Here is an 18,430-nt window from a genome sequence, read left to right as displayed (position 1 = left end):
TGAAGAGGATTTTGAGCCAGAAGAGCTGATTTGAAGGAGCCAGCCAGAGTTCAGGAGGAAGTATCAAAGGCTGAAACATTGTAGGCCCAGGTTAACAGAAAAAAGCTGAAGCCTTCAAGGTCCAGACTTGCATGACGATTAGGTTGTACAGAGGCTAGAGGCTTCCAGGTGTAAGCAGAGGGATAGTTAGAGAGAAACACTTTGGGCTCAGCCTAAGCCATATATTCATAAAGCTCTGGTATGGCTCTCTTCTCATCCCTTCCTCAGCAGAAATAAAAATTACATTTACACACAGGCATGGTGGATTTTTCCATCTACTGTCTTTTAAGTCTTTTAAGCATTTTTTCTTTGGTTTTCTGTGTATCGAAAATGATATGTGTAGATGTGGTGGGAGGTGACTAGGCTTTGTTTTGATATCTGCTTTGCTTTTGAATTCCTTCCTTTTCTTTCTCCTTTCTTCCTTCCCTTCTCTCCCTCTCCCCTCCTTCTCTCCCTCCCTCTGTTCTCCCTTCTTGCCTTTGTCCTCATCCCTCCAGGAAAATTCTCAATGCTTATAATTTCAGCTGTTGATCTGCCCTCTCCCTTTTCTCATTTTGGTTATTTGTATTGTACATAAGTCACAACCAATTTCATAGTTTTGCCATGCACTTGGATTGCTGTCCTGTTTTATTTAGTTTTTTATTTTTTACTTTTAGCTTTTATACTTCTATAGATACATTTTGGAACCCAGAGGTGTGTTTCTTCCCCCAACTATGTCCATGCTACTAGGACAGCTAGTGAAGGCATTATTCTTATCTGCTCCTGACTTGCAGCTTTTCTCTTCCATTCTTACTGATAATTTCCATGTCTGTGCCTATATTTCCTGAGTGCTTGAGTGCTATCTACTTTTCCAATTAGAGCTTATATCATATACATCCTAATGGGTTTAAATTTCTAGTCTGATAATTCAAGCATTTTTTCTATGTCTGCTTCTGATATTCACCCTGTGTCTTCTTATGTTTGGGCTTTTAATGTGCTTTGTAATTTTTTATATGATCAATAGTCATAATCTTTCAAGTAAATGAAACTGTTGTAAGTAGAAATATCCCCTAGTGCTACGGCAAAGAGGGAAGGAGCTCTGTTCTGCTGATCTGTTATTGGTACCAGTCCCCTTGAGCGGAAGGATGCAGAGTACACAGTCATAGGTCCTCCTCCTTTCTGAGGAATTAAGGCCCCTCACTGACTATGCTCCTGAATGGAGACAGACACACAGTGCTGGGATTGAGTTCTACCCTTCTTCCAGGTCAGCTAAAATCTGATAACACCCTGCAGCTTTGGTAAAGTGGTTCCATTGGAAAGCAGTCATTGGAAAAACAGTTTTAAAAATACTTCTGTCTTCCCAGTCCCTCATTAAAATCAATACATAAATTTTCTCTGATATTTGATTATTGATCCAATCCATGGATATAAAACACAAAATCATGGAGGATCTCTTAAGTGTTTTTAATTCTAGCCTGTCTACACTGACTGCTTTCTGCTTTTTTGTGGGTTTTTTTGTTGTTGTTGTTTGGTTGGTTGTTTTTGTTTTTGTTTTTCGAGACAGGGTTTCTCTGTATAGCCCTGGCTGTTCTGGAACTCATTTTGTAGACCAGGCTGGCCTCGAACTCAGAAATCTGCCTGCCTCTGCCTCCCAAGTGCTGGGATTAAATGTGTGCGCCACCATGCCCGGCAAGGATATATTTTTCGAATTTGCATCTAAGCATTCTAACATCTCCACAACCAAATGTGAACAACTGTGACAATCCTTTGAGATTCTTGCTGACATCCTCTTGAGAAGAGTTTCTTGTTTCTCTGTGCAGACCAGTGAACTTATAACAGATACCTGTTTGTCTTGGGGATGGAGATGCTTGGAAGATGGGTTTCTGTCTTTATAGAGTTTTGACTGCTTTCATTCTACCCTTTCTTCCTAGGCGATGCTTGCTATGGATTAGGTAGAACCTCAAGGTGTTTAGATGGGACTCTTCCTTCTCTGTCACTTCTAGTTTACATTGTTTCCTGCTTGAAAGAGAGTTTAAGGTTTTCTAAACTTGTGCAAACTCTTGTCACTTTATGTTTACTTACTTTGAGCTTCGATCTCAGAAATTCTATAAATTGACAATGCCTCAGAGGAGAAGGTACCGTTGAATGTCAACCTCAAGGGTACCTCATTATGCTATTTTTATGCTTCAGATATTTCAAGTTAATTGTATGGTTCGTGATTCTCTCTTTTAGTAGGACCAGGGAGTAAATTGTATCCAGCTTTTCTGGTAGCTTCTGAGAGCTTCCTTCTATTTGCATATAGCTATAAGATTTAACAGCAGAGACTGCTTGGGCCCCTTCTATTCCCTGCCAAGGTATCCATTTTGAGAAACTATATTTCAATCTTATAAGTATGCTAGAGGCAACTCAACACTTTTGCTCCTACTTCTCCAGTTCAGACATCTTCACCATCTTCACAGTGTCTGTCTATCTGTCTTTTCTATCTATGCATCTATGTGTCATCTATGTATCTATGTATCTCTCTCTCTGTGTGTTTGTGTGTGTGTGTGTGTGTGTAGCAGTGTGTACTCTTGTCAAGTACTGGTTCACATAAGTACCATCTAAGGTAAGACAGCAGAGTAGTCCCAACACAAGGACTACTTGTGTAACTATGTTATAATCACAAGTACCTCTTTCCTCTTTTGCCCAGATCCCTAACCCCTAAAAATCACTAATTTGTTTTCTGATCCTAAAAATGTTATCTTTCTAAAAATGTTATAAATGAAATAATAGGTATATGACATTTATTGGCTATTTTCCACTCTGTAATTTCTTGATATGCAACAATAAGTTGTTGCATATATTGTTACATTGTTTTTTGTTGTTGTTTTGTTTTTGTTTGCTTGTTTTTTGTTTTTTGGTTTTTTTTTTACTGTGGATCAACATTACACATGGATTTACTAATTTGGTTAAAAATACATTGAAGGACATCTGGAATTCTCTTTGGGGGATAATGTTAACATTTGCTTGTGAGATTTTACATGAAAATAAGTTTTCGTTTTTGAAATGAAATTTTGCATTTGCAGGGCCCTATACTAAGTTACATAGTAAGTTTTATAAGAAAGTGACAAAATGTTTTTGTTTTACACATTCATTTTCTATATCAATGGGTGGGTTAGTGTCTCTATACCTTAACCAGCATCTTGTTGTATATAGCAATGCATGGGTAGGTTAGTGTTTCTGTAACCTTACCAGCATCTGGTTGTACGTCTCTGTGCATGGGTGGGTTAGTGTTCTATAACCTCACTAGCATCTGGCTGTGACACTGTCTCATTCTAGCTATCCCATTAGTCATACCATGTGATCTTATTGAGTTTTATATTACTTAGTTTTTGTTTTGCCATTCGCTTGTTACTCTTATAAAGAAAGCTGAATTGGGTTCTGAGAGCCCACACAGTGGCTAACAACCTTCTCAGATCCCGTTCCAGAGCATCTAACACCCTCATCTGCCCTCTGAGGTCACTGAATGCAGGTAGTGCAGACCAAACACTCATTTACATAAAATAAAATTAAATAAATCTTTAAAAATTCAAACTAGTCCTTACAAATATGATGTATTTAACAGGTAAACTTAGGATACTTTAGTAGACACATTTTAACATAATCATTCTCCATATGGACTAGGAGGCAAGGGAGTTTTATACCCACAGATAATTTGATCCTTTGTTACATGGTCTTTACACAGTAGAAAATTATTTCTGCATTAATTTTTGGTCATATAAAATATACATAGGCCTATTCTCTCTGAGACAGTTAATTACATTGCTCTCTGATTTTTCTCTTTCTACCAACAGGAATTTCTTTTCCATTTATGACTTAGTTTAGTTTTGCAAATATGTTCAGCTCTACCACCAGCTCAGATGCCCTTGGAATATTTCTGCTTCTCTTTGACATTGCAGATGACAATGAGGTCATTTCACAATTGCTTCGCTTCTGCAAAGCACAGCTGGCTCTGTTTGGCTAGTGGCATTCTCGGTGCTGTGTTTCCTGAGTCACTAGAATATTTCAATTGACCCCTTCAGAACAGAATGTATCTATGTGATCTCTTCCAACAGTAAAACATCCATAATCAAATGACTACAATAGCCACTGAATGATGTGTTTCCCTATTATGGGCCAGCATCATTTTACTGCATATGCTTTCAATAGCCCTATTATTTCTCTGAAACTCTGAGGTTTAAATATTCCAAAATGAAGCATATGGATATTTAATGTTTGTTCTCCAAGCACTTCTTCCTCATGGGCTACCATTATGGCAGAGTTTCTTTTGTGATTCTGAATAAATCCTAAATCACAAACTACTCCTTTTTGTTTGCAGGGTTTTGCCTATGGAGTCACTTTAGCTTTTGCTTTTTAAATATGCTTATAATTTTGTTGGAAAAAATCTGTGATATATTTAAGAATGCGATGACATGCATGTAAAACATAATTTCAAGGCTGCTCAAATAATCGCTTATCACATTCATACTCTCCCTTCATAAAATAGGAAAATTCAATTCTCATGTGTCATTGTCTGACTGAATTATTTTTCACCTCTAGAAGGTTAAGCTCTTAACGATGAGACTATATATGCTTTCTTAGTACAGTATCCCTAGCATATCACACAATGCTGGTTAATAGAAAGTATGCCTGCCATTAGCAATTTGTTACATAATTAGATATAAATTCATTCTTCCTTGCCTGTTCTAAGAACACTAAGATGGGCACAGAAAAGACTGTGTTTTTCACTGTGCGATACTTGGTTCATCTTTGTCAGAATGAGATGCTGGAGAACAGAGGAGAGGAAGAGATGTTGCTTTTTCTTCTGGCAAAATTCTTCTGCCAGTATTCTATAGCTCAGTTCTCCACCATACAGTTTCTATATCATGCCAATACCCAGAAAACACAGCATGATTGGCTTCTTCAGTTACTGGCTCCTGCACTGTGTGACAGAGGAGGTCTAGCATTCAGAAGTCTCATAGCTCTATGAGTCCCTTAGCATCTACACAGTTGAGACACTTCTCTGTGCACAGATTCTTTAGTACCTCTTTCAGTGGCTTTGTGGCAATGGTTGATTTGTGACTCTTCCTCTTTCTCATACAGAACAGCTTCTGCCTCTACCTCACAGACAAATTTCCACTTCACTATGAAGTCTCTGTCCTCAGTAGGTCCCAGCCATGTACATTCCTCAAGTTCCAAGTCATGCTGATCCTCCCATTGGAAGGTCTATTTTTTAATCCCCTGTGGTTGTCTGCTTGGCTGTACTCAGTGTTGTTAAAAGTTCTCTTTGGCCGGACAGTGGTGGTGCACACCTTTAATCCCAGCACTCAGGAGGCAGAGGCAGGCGGATTTCTGAGTTCGAGGCCAGCCTGGTCTACAAAATGAGTTCCAGGACAGCCAGGGCTANGATTTCTGAGTTCGAGGCCAGCCTGGTCTACAAAATGAGTTCCAGGACAGCCAGGGCTATACAGAGAAACTCTGTCTTGAAAAACCAAACCAAACCAAAAAAAAAAAAAAAAAAGAAGAAGAAGAAGAAAAGAAAAAAAGAGTTCTCTTTGTTTCATGCCAATTGTATTAGTTAAAAATTTTTTATATTCAACTTTCCCTGTTCTACTTGCTATGTAATTTGTCTCCAAAGTAGACTTTGATGATGAAATAATAAATAAATATCTGTTCAAAGGAATAAACAAATGAAAAGGAAAAGAGGGGAGACCAAAGGAAGGCACAGTGGAAAGGGAGAAGGAAAGAAGCAAGAGGAAAGTGGGGGAGGGGTCAAGAGAGAAAGGAAATCATTACTGGTATAGCCCCTAACCAGGTACATGCTTATGGTTATGAACTAAAGTTACAAAAATTTTAAAGATAAATTTAGGTTTTTTAACACAATCCTGTACCATTGAATTTTCATTATTAGTTTATGTTTTTCATCACCAATTTAGCTTACTTATTTGCCCAATTTTATTGAGTATTAAGAAATATATAATACTAGGCTTTCTGGGATAATGAGAGAGTTGATAATTCCACAAAATGAAATAAAACAAAACAAAACAAAAAACGCCTCTGGAGGGCTTGGGCTCTCCTGATGAGCAGATAGGCAGACATATCAAACTGTTTTCTAAATGTTGATGTTTATACCCTAAGCAAAAGTTTCTCTCAGCACTACAAAAGCTTCTGCAATGAATGGTAGTAAATACAGAGACTCAGCTCTTCAAGATGTTGAGAATAAGTGAAAGATTAGATATTAGCCTTAACCAAGTCATTTAAACCACCAGCTCAAAGACCCAGGGAATATTGTAGACGAGGGAGCAGAAAGAATGTTAACAGTTGGAAGATAGGGAGAAGGGCTGCAAAATTCTATCTTCAGGGCATGACATTGCCATTACAGTCATGATCTGACGGTAGTTATGTTTGCCTGCACTGAGCTTATACAAGACTGGGCCCGTCCTCAGTCAAGAATGAATGAGCTGGAAGACTCATCGGGCCATACCCACCCTGCTGAACTACTGATTACTAAGATTCTTGGAGAGAGGTAGTCACTGTCCTCACTTGTATACCCTAAGAGAGCTCACCAAGCTCCAGGAGTTTAAAACCTATGGTCACAGAGACAGCCCTGGTTCATCAGAGAACTTACAGGGACATTACTATAAGAAAGGAATTTGTCAGGAGCAGACGAGTACACAGTAGGAAGAGATAGGAGGATAAGGGTGAGAATGGCCAGAGTTGTGTGTGTGTGTGTGTGTGTGTGTACATGAGAATATAGCCATTACTGCTGAGATCTATGAACTCATTATTGATAGGCCCTGAGTGAGGACAAAACAACCATCTTTAGTTGCATATCACTAGAGTACTTACCTGTCTCCTGTGGGTTGTTCCAATTTTGAGACTTCACAGATGGCCCTAATCAAGCCAAGGGTGACAGAAACATGACTGTGAAAAAGAGATTATGATGGAAGAGGGGGATGGATGGGACAGTGAGGGAGATGGGAGAGGGTGTGGGTGAGAGCAATCAGAACGTATCATGTGCATGGATGGAATTCATCAAAAAAATCAAAGTGCATAAGAAAAATTATAGAAATGTATGTTCTTTAAGGTCTATCTGTTAGGGAATTTAGTCAACTTCTAAAATTTATTACCCTCTTTTATATAAGGCCTACATACTTCATGAGCTATCTCTAGAATTCCCTGAATTCTTTTTATTTTTCTGAGAAATTTAAACTTTGTTAAGATTTGCTTTATTTTTAACCACATTATTTCCCCTTCTTCTTCCTCCAATCCCTTCCATACTTCCTCTCCTGTTCCTCTCAAATCCATAGCCAAAATTCTGAGAGAGAGAGAGACAGAGAGAGAAGATAGAAACTATTGAGCACATTTAGTGTGAGTTTTAATGCTTATGTTTTTAGGACTGACCCCCTTGGTACTAGATTGCCAATTAAGAGGATCATCCTGGGAAGACCAATTCTCCCTCTTTCAGCAGATAGAACTTTTTATATAGTGGTGGGGCCCTGTGAGATTTCCCCCATTCATATTGGCATGCCAACAGGTAGCATCATTGTTTGAATTGATTAGGCAGTCATACTGTTAAGATCTCATGCGTGTATCTTTGCTGTGTGACACTATTCCCTGGGACATGTGAACAAACATCTACTCACCCAAGACAGAGAACTGATTGCAGACCAAAGTTCAGATATCACCAAAGTCCAATTGTGTGAACTGAACTTTATTGTGGTAGCTTACAGGAATATGGGAGACAGCTTACTTATAGGAACAGAAATGACTCAGCACAGACCATCCCATGGATGTCATGAAAGCTAGAAACCTGGAGCTCATTGCACAGTCTGCAGGCAGCTCAACAGGTTGAGAGGTATCTTTTTCGGGTGGCACAGTTGGTTTGAGCTTCTTCTAGGAAGTTCAGCTTGTCTGGGAGTTTTTCTCAGCAGTCCTTGGTGCTTATACACACCTGGGGAGGGAGGAGCCTAGCAAATGTGGTCAGTTTTACAGACTTCCTGAAGCTTTTTTGAATTGTGTGCTTTTCTGTAGGATGGAGAGTTTTATCTCCCTTTAAAACAAAATCTGTCGTTTCACCTTCCTTCTTAAAATATCTTTTTGTTTTAACTCCACTTAAATGTACTATGTTTTAACAAACTTCCCCTTAAGAGGAGAGTTTTAACCCTAGGGAAACAGCTACACAGGCTTCCCTGTCAATCTCATAGTGCTCTCTGGTCCTCAGAGTTTTAAGATTTTTTTTTCATCCCCTCTTCCATGATGTCCCAGAGCCTTTGGTGTTTGGATTGTGTTATAAATGTGTCAGTTGTGGTTGGGCACTGCACAGTCAGTTTTTCTCTGCATTAAAAAATGATTTAAATTTGTTGTTATTATTAATGTGTGTGTGTGTGTGAGAGTGTGGGCCTGTGTGTTGGGGGATGTCTGTGTCTGTGTGTGAGTGTGTGTGTGTGTGTGTGTGTGTGTGTGTGTGTGGGGGTTCCAATCTTTGTTGTCAGGATATCATCAGTCCAGTACAAAATATCAAACATGAATCAGTAACAGTAGTCTAGTCCAGTTGGCAAACATCAAACATGAATCAGTAGCAGTGGCTTGATCCAGAAGAAACCACGAGTCTCCACCAAATTGGCACAAGTCCTCAGAAAGGCAAGGTGCAGTCAGAATACCATGAGAAGTTCTTTGCCATGTTTCTCTCTATGAAGACACGACAAGTGAAGATCAGCAAAGTGTTGCAAGGTGTACCAATGCAAGAATGTCGTCAGCAAAAACCAGTGAAATGTTGCAAGGCTAACCAATGCAAGAGAGTCATTCACTGTCCATTGGATTCTACTTATACTCTTTCCAAATATTATGTGTTCTCTCAAGCCTTGGCAAAACATCCTCTCACATGACTGCTTCAGCAAAACAACCTCTCATAAGAAAGCTTCCATAAATCATCACATGACACAACTGAGCCTCCAAAGAAACCAGAAATTTCCACTTCAAGTAAGCTATTTGTTTTCCATCTTTATGTGGATTCCAAGGGTCAAACTCAAGCAAATGCCTTTACCTTTTAAGGCAATGGTTCTTAACATGTGGTCACAACCCCTATGTCAGGCCACATATCAGAGATCCTGCATATCAGATATTTGCATTACAATTCATAACAGGAGTAAAGTTACAGTTAAGAAGTAATGATTTTATGGTTGAGTTCATCATAACATGAGCAGCTACATTAAAAGGGTCCTAGCCTTAGGAAGGTTGAGAGCCACTGCTCTAAAGGATCTTGCTAACCATCTTTTAAATATTGTTGTTGTTGTTGTTGGTGGTGGTGGTGGTGGTGGTCATGGTGTGTGTTGTGGTGTGACTGCAGCAATGCATATGTAATGTCATTTAAATAGAAGTCAAAGGACAACATTTGGGAATCAATTCCAGGAAACAAACTCAGGTGGTCAGTGTTGTACCATGTGTACTTTCACCTGCAGAGGCATCTTACCAGGCCACAAATATCTCTTACAATGTTCTGGCTTTTCACACTTGGCTTACATACTTGAGTCCCAGTAATAGAGCAAACAACTTTAATGGCAATACCGGAAAATTTCAACTTATATATGTTTAAGATTTGTAGAAATGATGCCATTGAAGGGTTAAAAATAGGAGGTCAATGACATACCTAATGGGAAGACCACTATGAAAAGATGGCACAACAAACCATTGGATGGGTAAATTGATTAGTGTTTCCAAGCACTTGTTTCCATAGATATAAATAAAATGGCCAACTCCTTCTTCCTCTTAAAGTGTGTCCTAACAACATTTTTCTAGGCAGGTAGTACTGTATAGATACATGAAAGCTGCATTCATCTTCAAATTATTTTCTAATCCAGTGTAATTCATAAAGACCTTAGAGGAATAACTCCAAATTATTAATTCTCCACATTTAACATATCTGAAAATAAGATAAATCACTCAACTGATGGCATCATATAACTGAGGGCTTTCAGGTTCTCGCTGCCTTAAAGCTCTAGAGAAGAATCTGAGACAGGTATTCATGCACACCATTATGACCTTGTCCTTTTAACTACTGGTCATGAGGAAACCCTGAATTGAAAATGTGCAGACATTAAAATAGGCAATTTCCTTGGCTCATTAAACCCAGGTTGCATCCACACAGAGCATCTATCAGTGGCCCTTTGCCAGTGGGGAGGAAATACTTGGTAAATCCATCTGGGGTTGGAAAAAATTTAAAAATTCTTACTATGTACACAACACAACACTGATAAAAGAGGAAACAAAAGCATGCAGTATTTTATAACTGGTGGTACCTTACGTGCAAGAAATGTTGTAATAACATTTAAATCTTCTCATTTACCTGTGCATTGCTTAGGAAGTCTCCTCATGCATCACATCATATCTTGTCTTAGGTTCCTATGGTCCCAGCCTTCTCTCCACAAATACTTTCTCTCTTGGTGGGAGAACTGGCTCTAGCCCTCATTAGGTCAACCTCTCCGCATGACACTATAGGCCTTCTCTTGGGGTTCGTAAGAATCAGTCTGATGTAAAACTCTGGTTTTGAACACGAGGAACAGGTAGCAACCAGGAAAGATAATTTCAGAATGTTGTCAACCTGTTAGTTGTATGCTGGCATCATATGAATGTTTGATTTTTTTAACCCTTGGTTGCCTACACAAAGCCTTTCAAGCAAACTAATCTGGGTGGTTAGGCACCTTCCACAGGAATATTTTCCCAGTGGGAATATTATCAGTTTTGCCTGAAGAACTATCCAGTTTACCATGAACTAGGTTCTGCACAAGAGTGGTCTGAACAGGAGGAACAAAATTAGAATATTTGTCTCATCAGGTTTAAGGGGTGTGGACTTTTTTATATGGCTTATTCAGAGAGCAACAGCAAATCTAGTTCTGTGCAGGGAATTTAATTCGCATCTCATTAACTAACTTGGCAAAATCCAACATTAGCTCAGAAAGGCTCATTTGATTATAGAACTAGTGGACATTACTTCTCACAGACTAATCAAGTTAATTTTAATGGCAGTAATAATGTCTCCCTGGCAAGTTACTGTGAAAATCAAATAAGCTAGCTCACATATTCTGGGTGATATGTAAATTATAAAGTGTTTAAACAAATATAGGTATTTGAGTACTATTATTCCATTGTGACAACCTCCAAGTTCCATTCGATTTTTCCCCCTACATAAGAGATCTCAGTATTAACTATGTTTTCAACTGGTAGGTTAATTCAATAAATATATTCAGGGAACTATCATAGGCCAGTGATAGCCAGCCATGGAGCTGTTAAGCAGGTATATCCATTGAGAACACAATGTTTGTATGTATGCATACACACACACACACACACACACACACACACACACTGACTTTTGACAGATCTGCCTGAGAACCAGCAATAACTGCTGAACTCTTGTCCAAATTGGATATGTACAGAGCTTGGCAGCTGGAGACAGTATCTAGAGAGGGCAAAATGGAATTCTGCTTCCAGGAAAACAAAGTGGGAGATGCTACTTCCTCTTCCTAAATCAAAAATAGGGCTCTAAAGGAAACAATGTGAGCTTTGGGAGTCATTCCCTCCAGAAGCAACAAATGGAATGTCCCACTGCAAAACAGTGATCCATACACACAATGGGCTGCATTGGCATCAGGGTCCCACAGTTTGTCGGCTGAGATACATTTCTAAGATACTCTACAGAAGAGCCAGGAAACAGTTGCCCAAGGTCCTTGGCAAGAGGGCACTCCATTACAGATCATAATGGGCATGTTCTAGCTCATTTAGCCTCCACCATGAAGCATGATGGCAGGAAGCAGTCACCTGTCCAGTTATCTAGAGATCTCAGACATGCTAGGTGATTCACAAAACTATCTCCAGAAGATTCCATAGGTAGACATGTCTTACTTTTTTAAATGGAAGGGATGTCAAGTATGTCACAAAGATATACCTGCAAATATACCCATTGTTAGTATTTATGCTTAACTTGATACTTGCTATTAATATGGCCTCAAACATGCAGGCTGGGGAGATACTGAAAAGAAAGAACAGGAGCAATCCATTCCACACTAAGCTAATGTGACTTAGTGCTTTTGAAAGACTTTTTGAAGTCAAAAATATGAATTTCATCTTATGGAACCACTGTAGGAAACAATGTAATCCCCTCATTTTAAACATAGACAATCGAAAACTAAGTTTAGGAAATGAAAGGTCGTAGCCTATAAAAACAAATGAATGTTAGGGCCAAAGAAACCTACCTACCGATTTAGCCTGTGCTTACTTCCATTGGTGTATAGCATGGCTTTAGAGAGTACAACTTTAAGAGGAAAGTCTTTCACCTTCAACCTATTGGCCACCAGTAGCCCCCACACCACATGCTTGCATGTGTTCTCTGGACTCAGTGTACAGGCTGTTTTGCTCATATTATACAAATCTGTAAGAGGACAGACCCCACACAAAACTCAATGGCTCTATAAAATGAATTAAAAATACTGTGGTTGTAGGTGACAAACAATTGGGAAGACTTGGAAGCGATTTATAGATAAGATGGGGGTAAATTGGTTTAGGTATAACCAGAACCTAGGGCCCAAATACAACCAGAATATTTCCTCTACATTCTGTTCTAGCCACACAGATTTCTGGCGGGCCAGCATCTTCCTTTGTAACTAGAGCACAGCTGTGTGCGTGTGTGCATGTGTGTTTAGCAGAGGACTGGTGCCAATACCAAATCACGTTCTTCCAGCTTCATGGACAGAAGAGGAAGAAAACTCTCTTCTATCTCGATGCTTGAACATGGGAGAGATAACCTGATTGGTATATCCTATATCATGTGACAACTCCTGGAAAAAGCTAGAGTGGACAGGGGGCATCTAGTAGAGAATGGCATATCTTAGAAACCTGCACCCAATCCCAGGATTTTTGAGAGAGAGAGAGAGAAAGAGAGAGAGAGGGGGGGGGGAGAGGGAGAGAGAGAGTATAGAGGCAAGGGACACAGGAGAGACTACAAGAAGACCTTTAAAACAGCAATAAAACTCAACATGCCACTGGAATATTAATTTTAAAAAGCATACATAAAGAAAAAGTCATACAAAATTAACATATGGAGGCTTGATAATCAATTTTCAGAGGTATGGGTCTCAGTGATGGGGAGAAAGGTACAGCAGAATTCAATTAGGTAATGTTTCTTTCACTTTCTAGAAAAAGAAATATATCTATTAGGCAAGGTTAAAAGGCAAAGCTAATGCCAGGCATTGTGGTGCCTTTGATGCCGGAACTCAGGAAGCAGAAGCATGTGGACCTCTGTGAGTTCAAAGCCAGTCTGTCTGTAGAATGGATTCCTTGACAGCTAGGACTACTCAGAGAGACCCTGTCTCCACACTCCCTCCCCACAAAAGAAAGAGATGGTAACACTGTGGTTAGAAGTAGAAGCCTGCTGACCTAATGACCAATGGTTGTTAGAATCAACCTTTGAGGTGTTTCTCACGCACCATTCCCAAATAAGAGGACACACACATTTGTCTCCGTCAACCTGCAATTTTTATTGTGTCATTTAACACATTTTTTAAAAAATATCATGGCACTCTTAGAAAGTTGTCTATTCAGGCTTTGAAGTTTAAGACATTCTTAGAAGCCCCTTGCCTTAAAGTAACAGACCGGAATGATAAGCAGGTGCACCTGAAGACATATCAATATCAACAAGACGATTTCTCACATGTGTACTCTAACATAAGTACCCTCCTGGGCCTTGTACCATCTAAGATGGGTTCTTCTTACCAACACTGGCAGAGGATGCTTTCAGCCACATGGCCATCCAGTAAAGCAGTCCTACCTAGAGGGTGTACTATGGAGGAAGAGCTTATCTCCCCTTCACACTATGTGCAAGTTAACTGTGGTTATTCTTGAGGAGTGAGTTCCAGTGCCAACCATCACCCAAGACGTGTATAAATTCCTCTAATGAGTGCCAGAAAGACGATACATTTCACTGTGCAGACACCAGCTGTCCAGTCTGGCTTCAGGGTGCCTAGGTTTTCAGACATCTGGTACCAAGGCAAGGGAGCTTCTGGAGCAATGCCCCCTGGCAACTGTCTGCATTGTGGCTACTTCTGAGGAAGCATCCCTGATGAATGCAAGCTACTGCGTCCACTCTGCCACACAAACCCTGCTAGCCACTCAGATCTGAGCCTTTCCCATCATTTCCCCAGCACAGATAAGGCTAGAGCAGTAGCCCTTTGTGAAGAGAACTAACCTATGCAGAATACCACTGTAGTGTAAAAAAGTCATTCAGTGTTTACAATCTTTGCTGAGCAGAATGGAGAGGCTAAAGGGGAGATATCCTGGAAGATCATCTCTTTAAATACTGCTGTCACTATGATTCAGGACTCATGATCAATTGCCCATGGTTCTTTTTTTGCTCAAGAGATGTTGTATAAGTAAACATTGGTGCTCAATACAGAAAAACAGTCTCCAGAATACAAAGGTATAGCACACCATAGGTAGACGGTTGGTTGTCTTTAAAGGCAACATCTAGTGGTATGTCAGCACCAGCAGAGTATATGCCTTGTCCTTTCTTCTACTTACTTTTCACCGGGACATTCCTGTTCGCCTTTTCAAGTATCTATTTAGCTATAAGAAGTGTGGAGGGAAGGAGGACTTTCTAAGAAAGCAAGCATAACTGGCATCTCTCAAAAAAGAGGAAGGTAAAAGATACATAGTCATCAAAAAGTACTCTACCAAATCACAAATGCACATGAAAATTCACCTTCAGGGCTAAGTCGAGGTTTAATATATATAGCATAAAAATGAGCATATATCCACTGTGAGCAACAATGATAAAGACAACCTTCTTAGCACTCATGAAGCAAGACCACAATGAAATGTTTTCCTTTTTTTTTTTCCCATGGAACTGATATATCACAATGGAGAGAACAATGTCTATGGCTGCACAAATCCAGAAATACTAGAAGAAAACTAGCCGAAACTTCTTGTTAAATGATAACTGTTGACTACTGGCATCCTTCCGTTTAAATCCTATGTGTTGAAAATGCAATCTTGGCAGCCTGGGACAAATGTCCAGTGGATGCTTCAGGTTGAAATCTGCTGCATTGGCATTAGGTTTGGTGAAACCTGATGGGAGAAAAATGAAAACAAAATAATTATAAAGTTTACTCTACCATAGAATGTTCAAGTACTGCTTCAATTTATTTTTAATAATTTCATTTTAAATTAAGAAATAAAAACTAAAAGATATGTTAAATTTCAAAAGGAATCCACAGATACAGCGTAAGGAATCCTATTTTAGATTACCTAATTGTACATCAGGGAAGAAATAAGTAAATAATCAATTTAACTTAATATACACTGCAAAAGACACTTCAGAGATCATGGACTTGAAGCAGTAGAAAATTACTCCCCGCTCCCTACTTTGGCCCTCCAAGCACACAAGGACTAATGCAAGGATAGACAAATTGAAAGGTTCAGGGCAGGTTAAACCAGTCAACATTCCTTCATGGTTATGAGAGGGACTCATGAAACTTCACATCTAGCTGAAAAGAGCTACTGGCAATTGATGGCTGCTAGTGGGGAAGGAGGCGTGTCTCTTTGGGAGTGTGACCCTCGGTGAGTAGCCCAGGCTCTGGTGGATGACCCCCACCCATGTGGGAGCAGGACAGCAGTAATTTGAATCAGTAGGTTATACACGAGGCGGTGGGGAAAGGAACAGGGGTGGGGATCAGAGTAAAGTGAGGTCTAGGAAAGAGAAAGAGAAATTGGTTGGGGGAGTTGGGGGGCATCTTTGGGACTGGAAACCTGGGAAGGGGTAGGCTCCCCAGAGTCTATGGGGGTGATTCTAGCTGAAACTGGAGGATATGCATATGGTGACAAAAGTGGTCACCTCCTGTAGCCAGGTGGGTCTCTCAGTGGAGGGAGGGAGACACCAACCTACCCACAAACCCTTCGATCCAAAATCTGTCCTGACTACAAGATGTGCAGAGATAAAGATGGAACAGAGATTGAGGGGATGGCCAGCAAATGACTGGCCTAACTTGAGACTCATCACATGGGAGAGAACCAACCCCGACACTGTTAATGATATTTTGCTATGCTTGTAGACAGCTTTGCTTGTAAGCCTAGCAAACTGTCCTCTGAGAAGTTTCATCCAGCAGCTGATGAAAGAAGATGAAGAGACCCGCAGCCAAACACTATGTGGAGCTCGGGTAGTCTTGTGAGAGTGGGAGACAGAGCTGAGGGAGCTGGAAGGGTCAAGTACACCACAAGAAGACCTACAGAGTCAAGCAACCATGGACCCATGGGGACTCACAGAGACTGAACAGTCAACCAAAGAGCATTTGTGAGCTGTACATCAGCCCTCTCTATATATGTAGCAGATATAAAGTAAGGCCTTTATCTCTTTTGTATCCCCTTCCCCTATCTGGGCTACCCTGTCTGGCCTCAGTGGAAAGGGATGTGTTCAGGCAGGTTGGTAACCATGAGGGGCTTGCCCATCTCTGAGGAGAAGAGGAGGGGGTAATGGTGGTAGGAGAATTGTGAGGGTAGTACTGGGAGGAGGGGGGCTATGATCAGGATGTGAAGTGGATAACTAGCTAACTAAATATTTAAACAAAAGGAAAAAGAGAAAAGGTTATGATCATAGTAGGGAGACTTGTAAAGGAAGTCTGAGCTATGGGGATAAAGGTAGATTATGATGAAGGTACATTGGTAACTCATAAAGTTGTCAAAGAATAAATACAAAGTATTCTTTAAATAAAATCTGAGATTTTCATCTGCTTGTCAAAGCTTGAGTATATGGATATACATCATTTGGTTCTTTGAAAATTAATCATTTGATAAATCTAGGAAGAGTCTTCTTTCAAAATATAAGCACAAGGGGAGAAAAGCAAACAGGATTCCTTAGTTAAATATTGGGTCACAGTTGCACAAAAATAAGTCCCCCCACACACACACACACACAAACAAGTCATGTATACAAAAGGGGGGAGTAATGCCCAGGATATATAGGATGATTTATAAGATGGCAAAGAATAACTTGATTAAAAAAGTAGTCAGTTGAACAGATAATTCTTCAAAGAAGATCCTCTGATGGCCAATATATAAATGGTTCTATAAGTCACTTGTAAGAGAAATGCAAATGAAAGTCCTGAAAATTGGCAGTAAGACTATGAGTGGTTCAATCATTGTGGAAAACAGTGTGGAAGCACCTCACAAACTAAAACAGAAGTGAATATGTGACCCACAATCTTACATCTCCAGAAAATTTTCAGAATAGGATCTCAAAAGAAATACTGTATACCAGTATCCATAACAGCAATATTCACAATAAGGGAGAGGTAGAGGAGACCCAAATATCCAGGAAAAGATGAACGCTACAATGCCCTAAAGAAACTGAAGATGGTACAGAAAATGGAAGGCTATCTCATACCCATGGCTTGGAAGAACAAAAAGGGTGAAAGTGTACACATTATCTATGTGATCTACAGATCCAGTGAAGTATGAGTGTTCTGCACATCCACCATATGTGTGCCTCAGACTTGTGGTGGCCAGAAGGGAGTGATGGATAGATAGCCTGGAACTGGACAGCTGTGGGCCACCATTTATGTGAGTGCTAAGACTGAAGTCAGGTCATTTTCAAGAGCTGCAAGTGTTCTTAAGCACTGAGCCATCCCTCTAGATGCCAAGTTCTTATTCAAAGTACCAGTCACTTTCTTCACAGAATCAGAAGAAACAACATTATAATTTAAATGGAACCACAGAAAAACCTTGAATACTCAAGGCTGTTTTGAGTCTTTGGGACACAGTAGGAAAACATCACACTGTTGGAATTTAAAATACACTGCAAAATCTGCTGTATTAAAATTTTAAATATACTGCTACTGAAAGAGTGTGATGTTCTTATGAAAACAGACACAGCCCAGTGGAAAAGAACAAAGACTCTAAAACTAATCCAGTCATGGAAAGTGACATGGTTTGACAAAGGCACTAACCATACTGAAAGCATTGAACATAAGGGAAGGCCAGGCTTCTCCTCTGCACTTGTCCAGGTGAGACCTGGACATCCATATGCAAAACCAAAACAGACACCACCAAACCCTGGCCTCTCCCCATGGAGCCCCTGTCTGTCTGTCGCTCACCAACTACAAACTACATTCAACTTGGATTAAAGACATAAATACAAGACTCTCAAACTATGAAACTACCAGAAGAAAATAAGACAAACACTTCAGGACTTTAGAATCGGCAAGGAATTTTTTCCCCCTAAGGAAAGCCACCAAGTTGGCAATGGTGGTACACGCCTTTAATCCCAGCACACAGGAGGTACAGGTAGGCACATCTCTGAGTTTGAGGCCAGCCTAGTCTACAGAGTGAGTTCCAGGACAGCCAGGGCTGC

The 18,430-nt window shown here is 40.0% G+C and overlaps 1 protein-coding gene across 1 annotated transcript in view; it reads right to left on the bottom strand.

Moving 5' to 3' along the window:
- Nucleotides 1-13,547: 13,547 nt before the first annotated feature.
- Oxct1 (3-oxoacid CoA-transferase 1) overlaps nt 13,548-18,430 on the bottom strand; it is a 124,446-nt gene continuing 119,563 nt past the window's right edge. Inside the window, exon 17 of the mRNA XM_021182934.2 lies at nt 13,548-15,153. Within this exon, the coding sequence (XP_021038593.1) occupies nt 15,112-15,153 (42 nt within the window). The 3' untranslated portion in view covers nt 13,548-15,111. The remainder of the gene's footprint in view (nt 15,154-18,430) is intronic.

This window comes from Mus caroli, chromosome 15, assembly GCF_900094665.2.
Source record: "Mus caroli chromosome 15, CAROLI_EIJ_v1.1, whole genome shotgun sequence".
Classification (NCBI taxonomy): Eukaryota; Metazoa; Chordata; class Mammalia; order Rodentia; family Muridae; genus Mus; species Mus caroli.
This window is presented reverse-complemented; position numbering and strand designations above follow the sequence as displayed.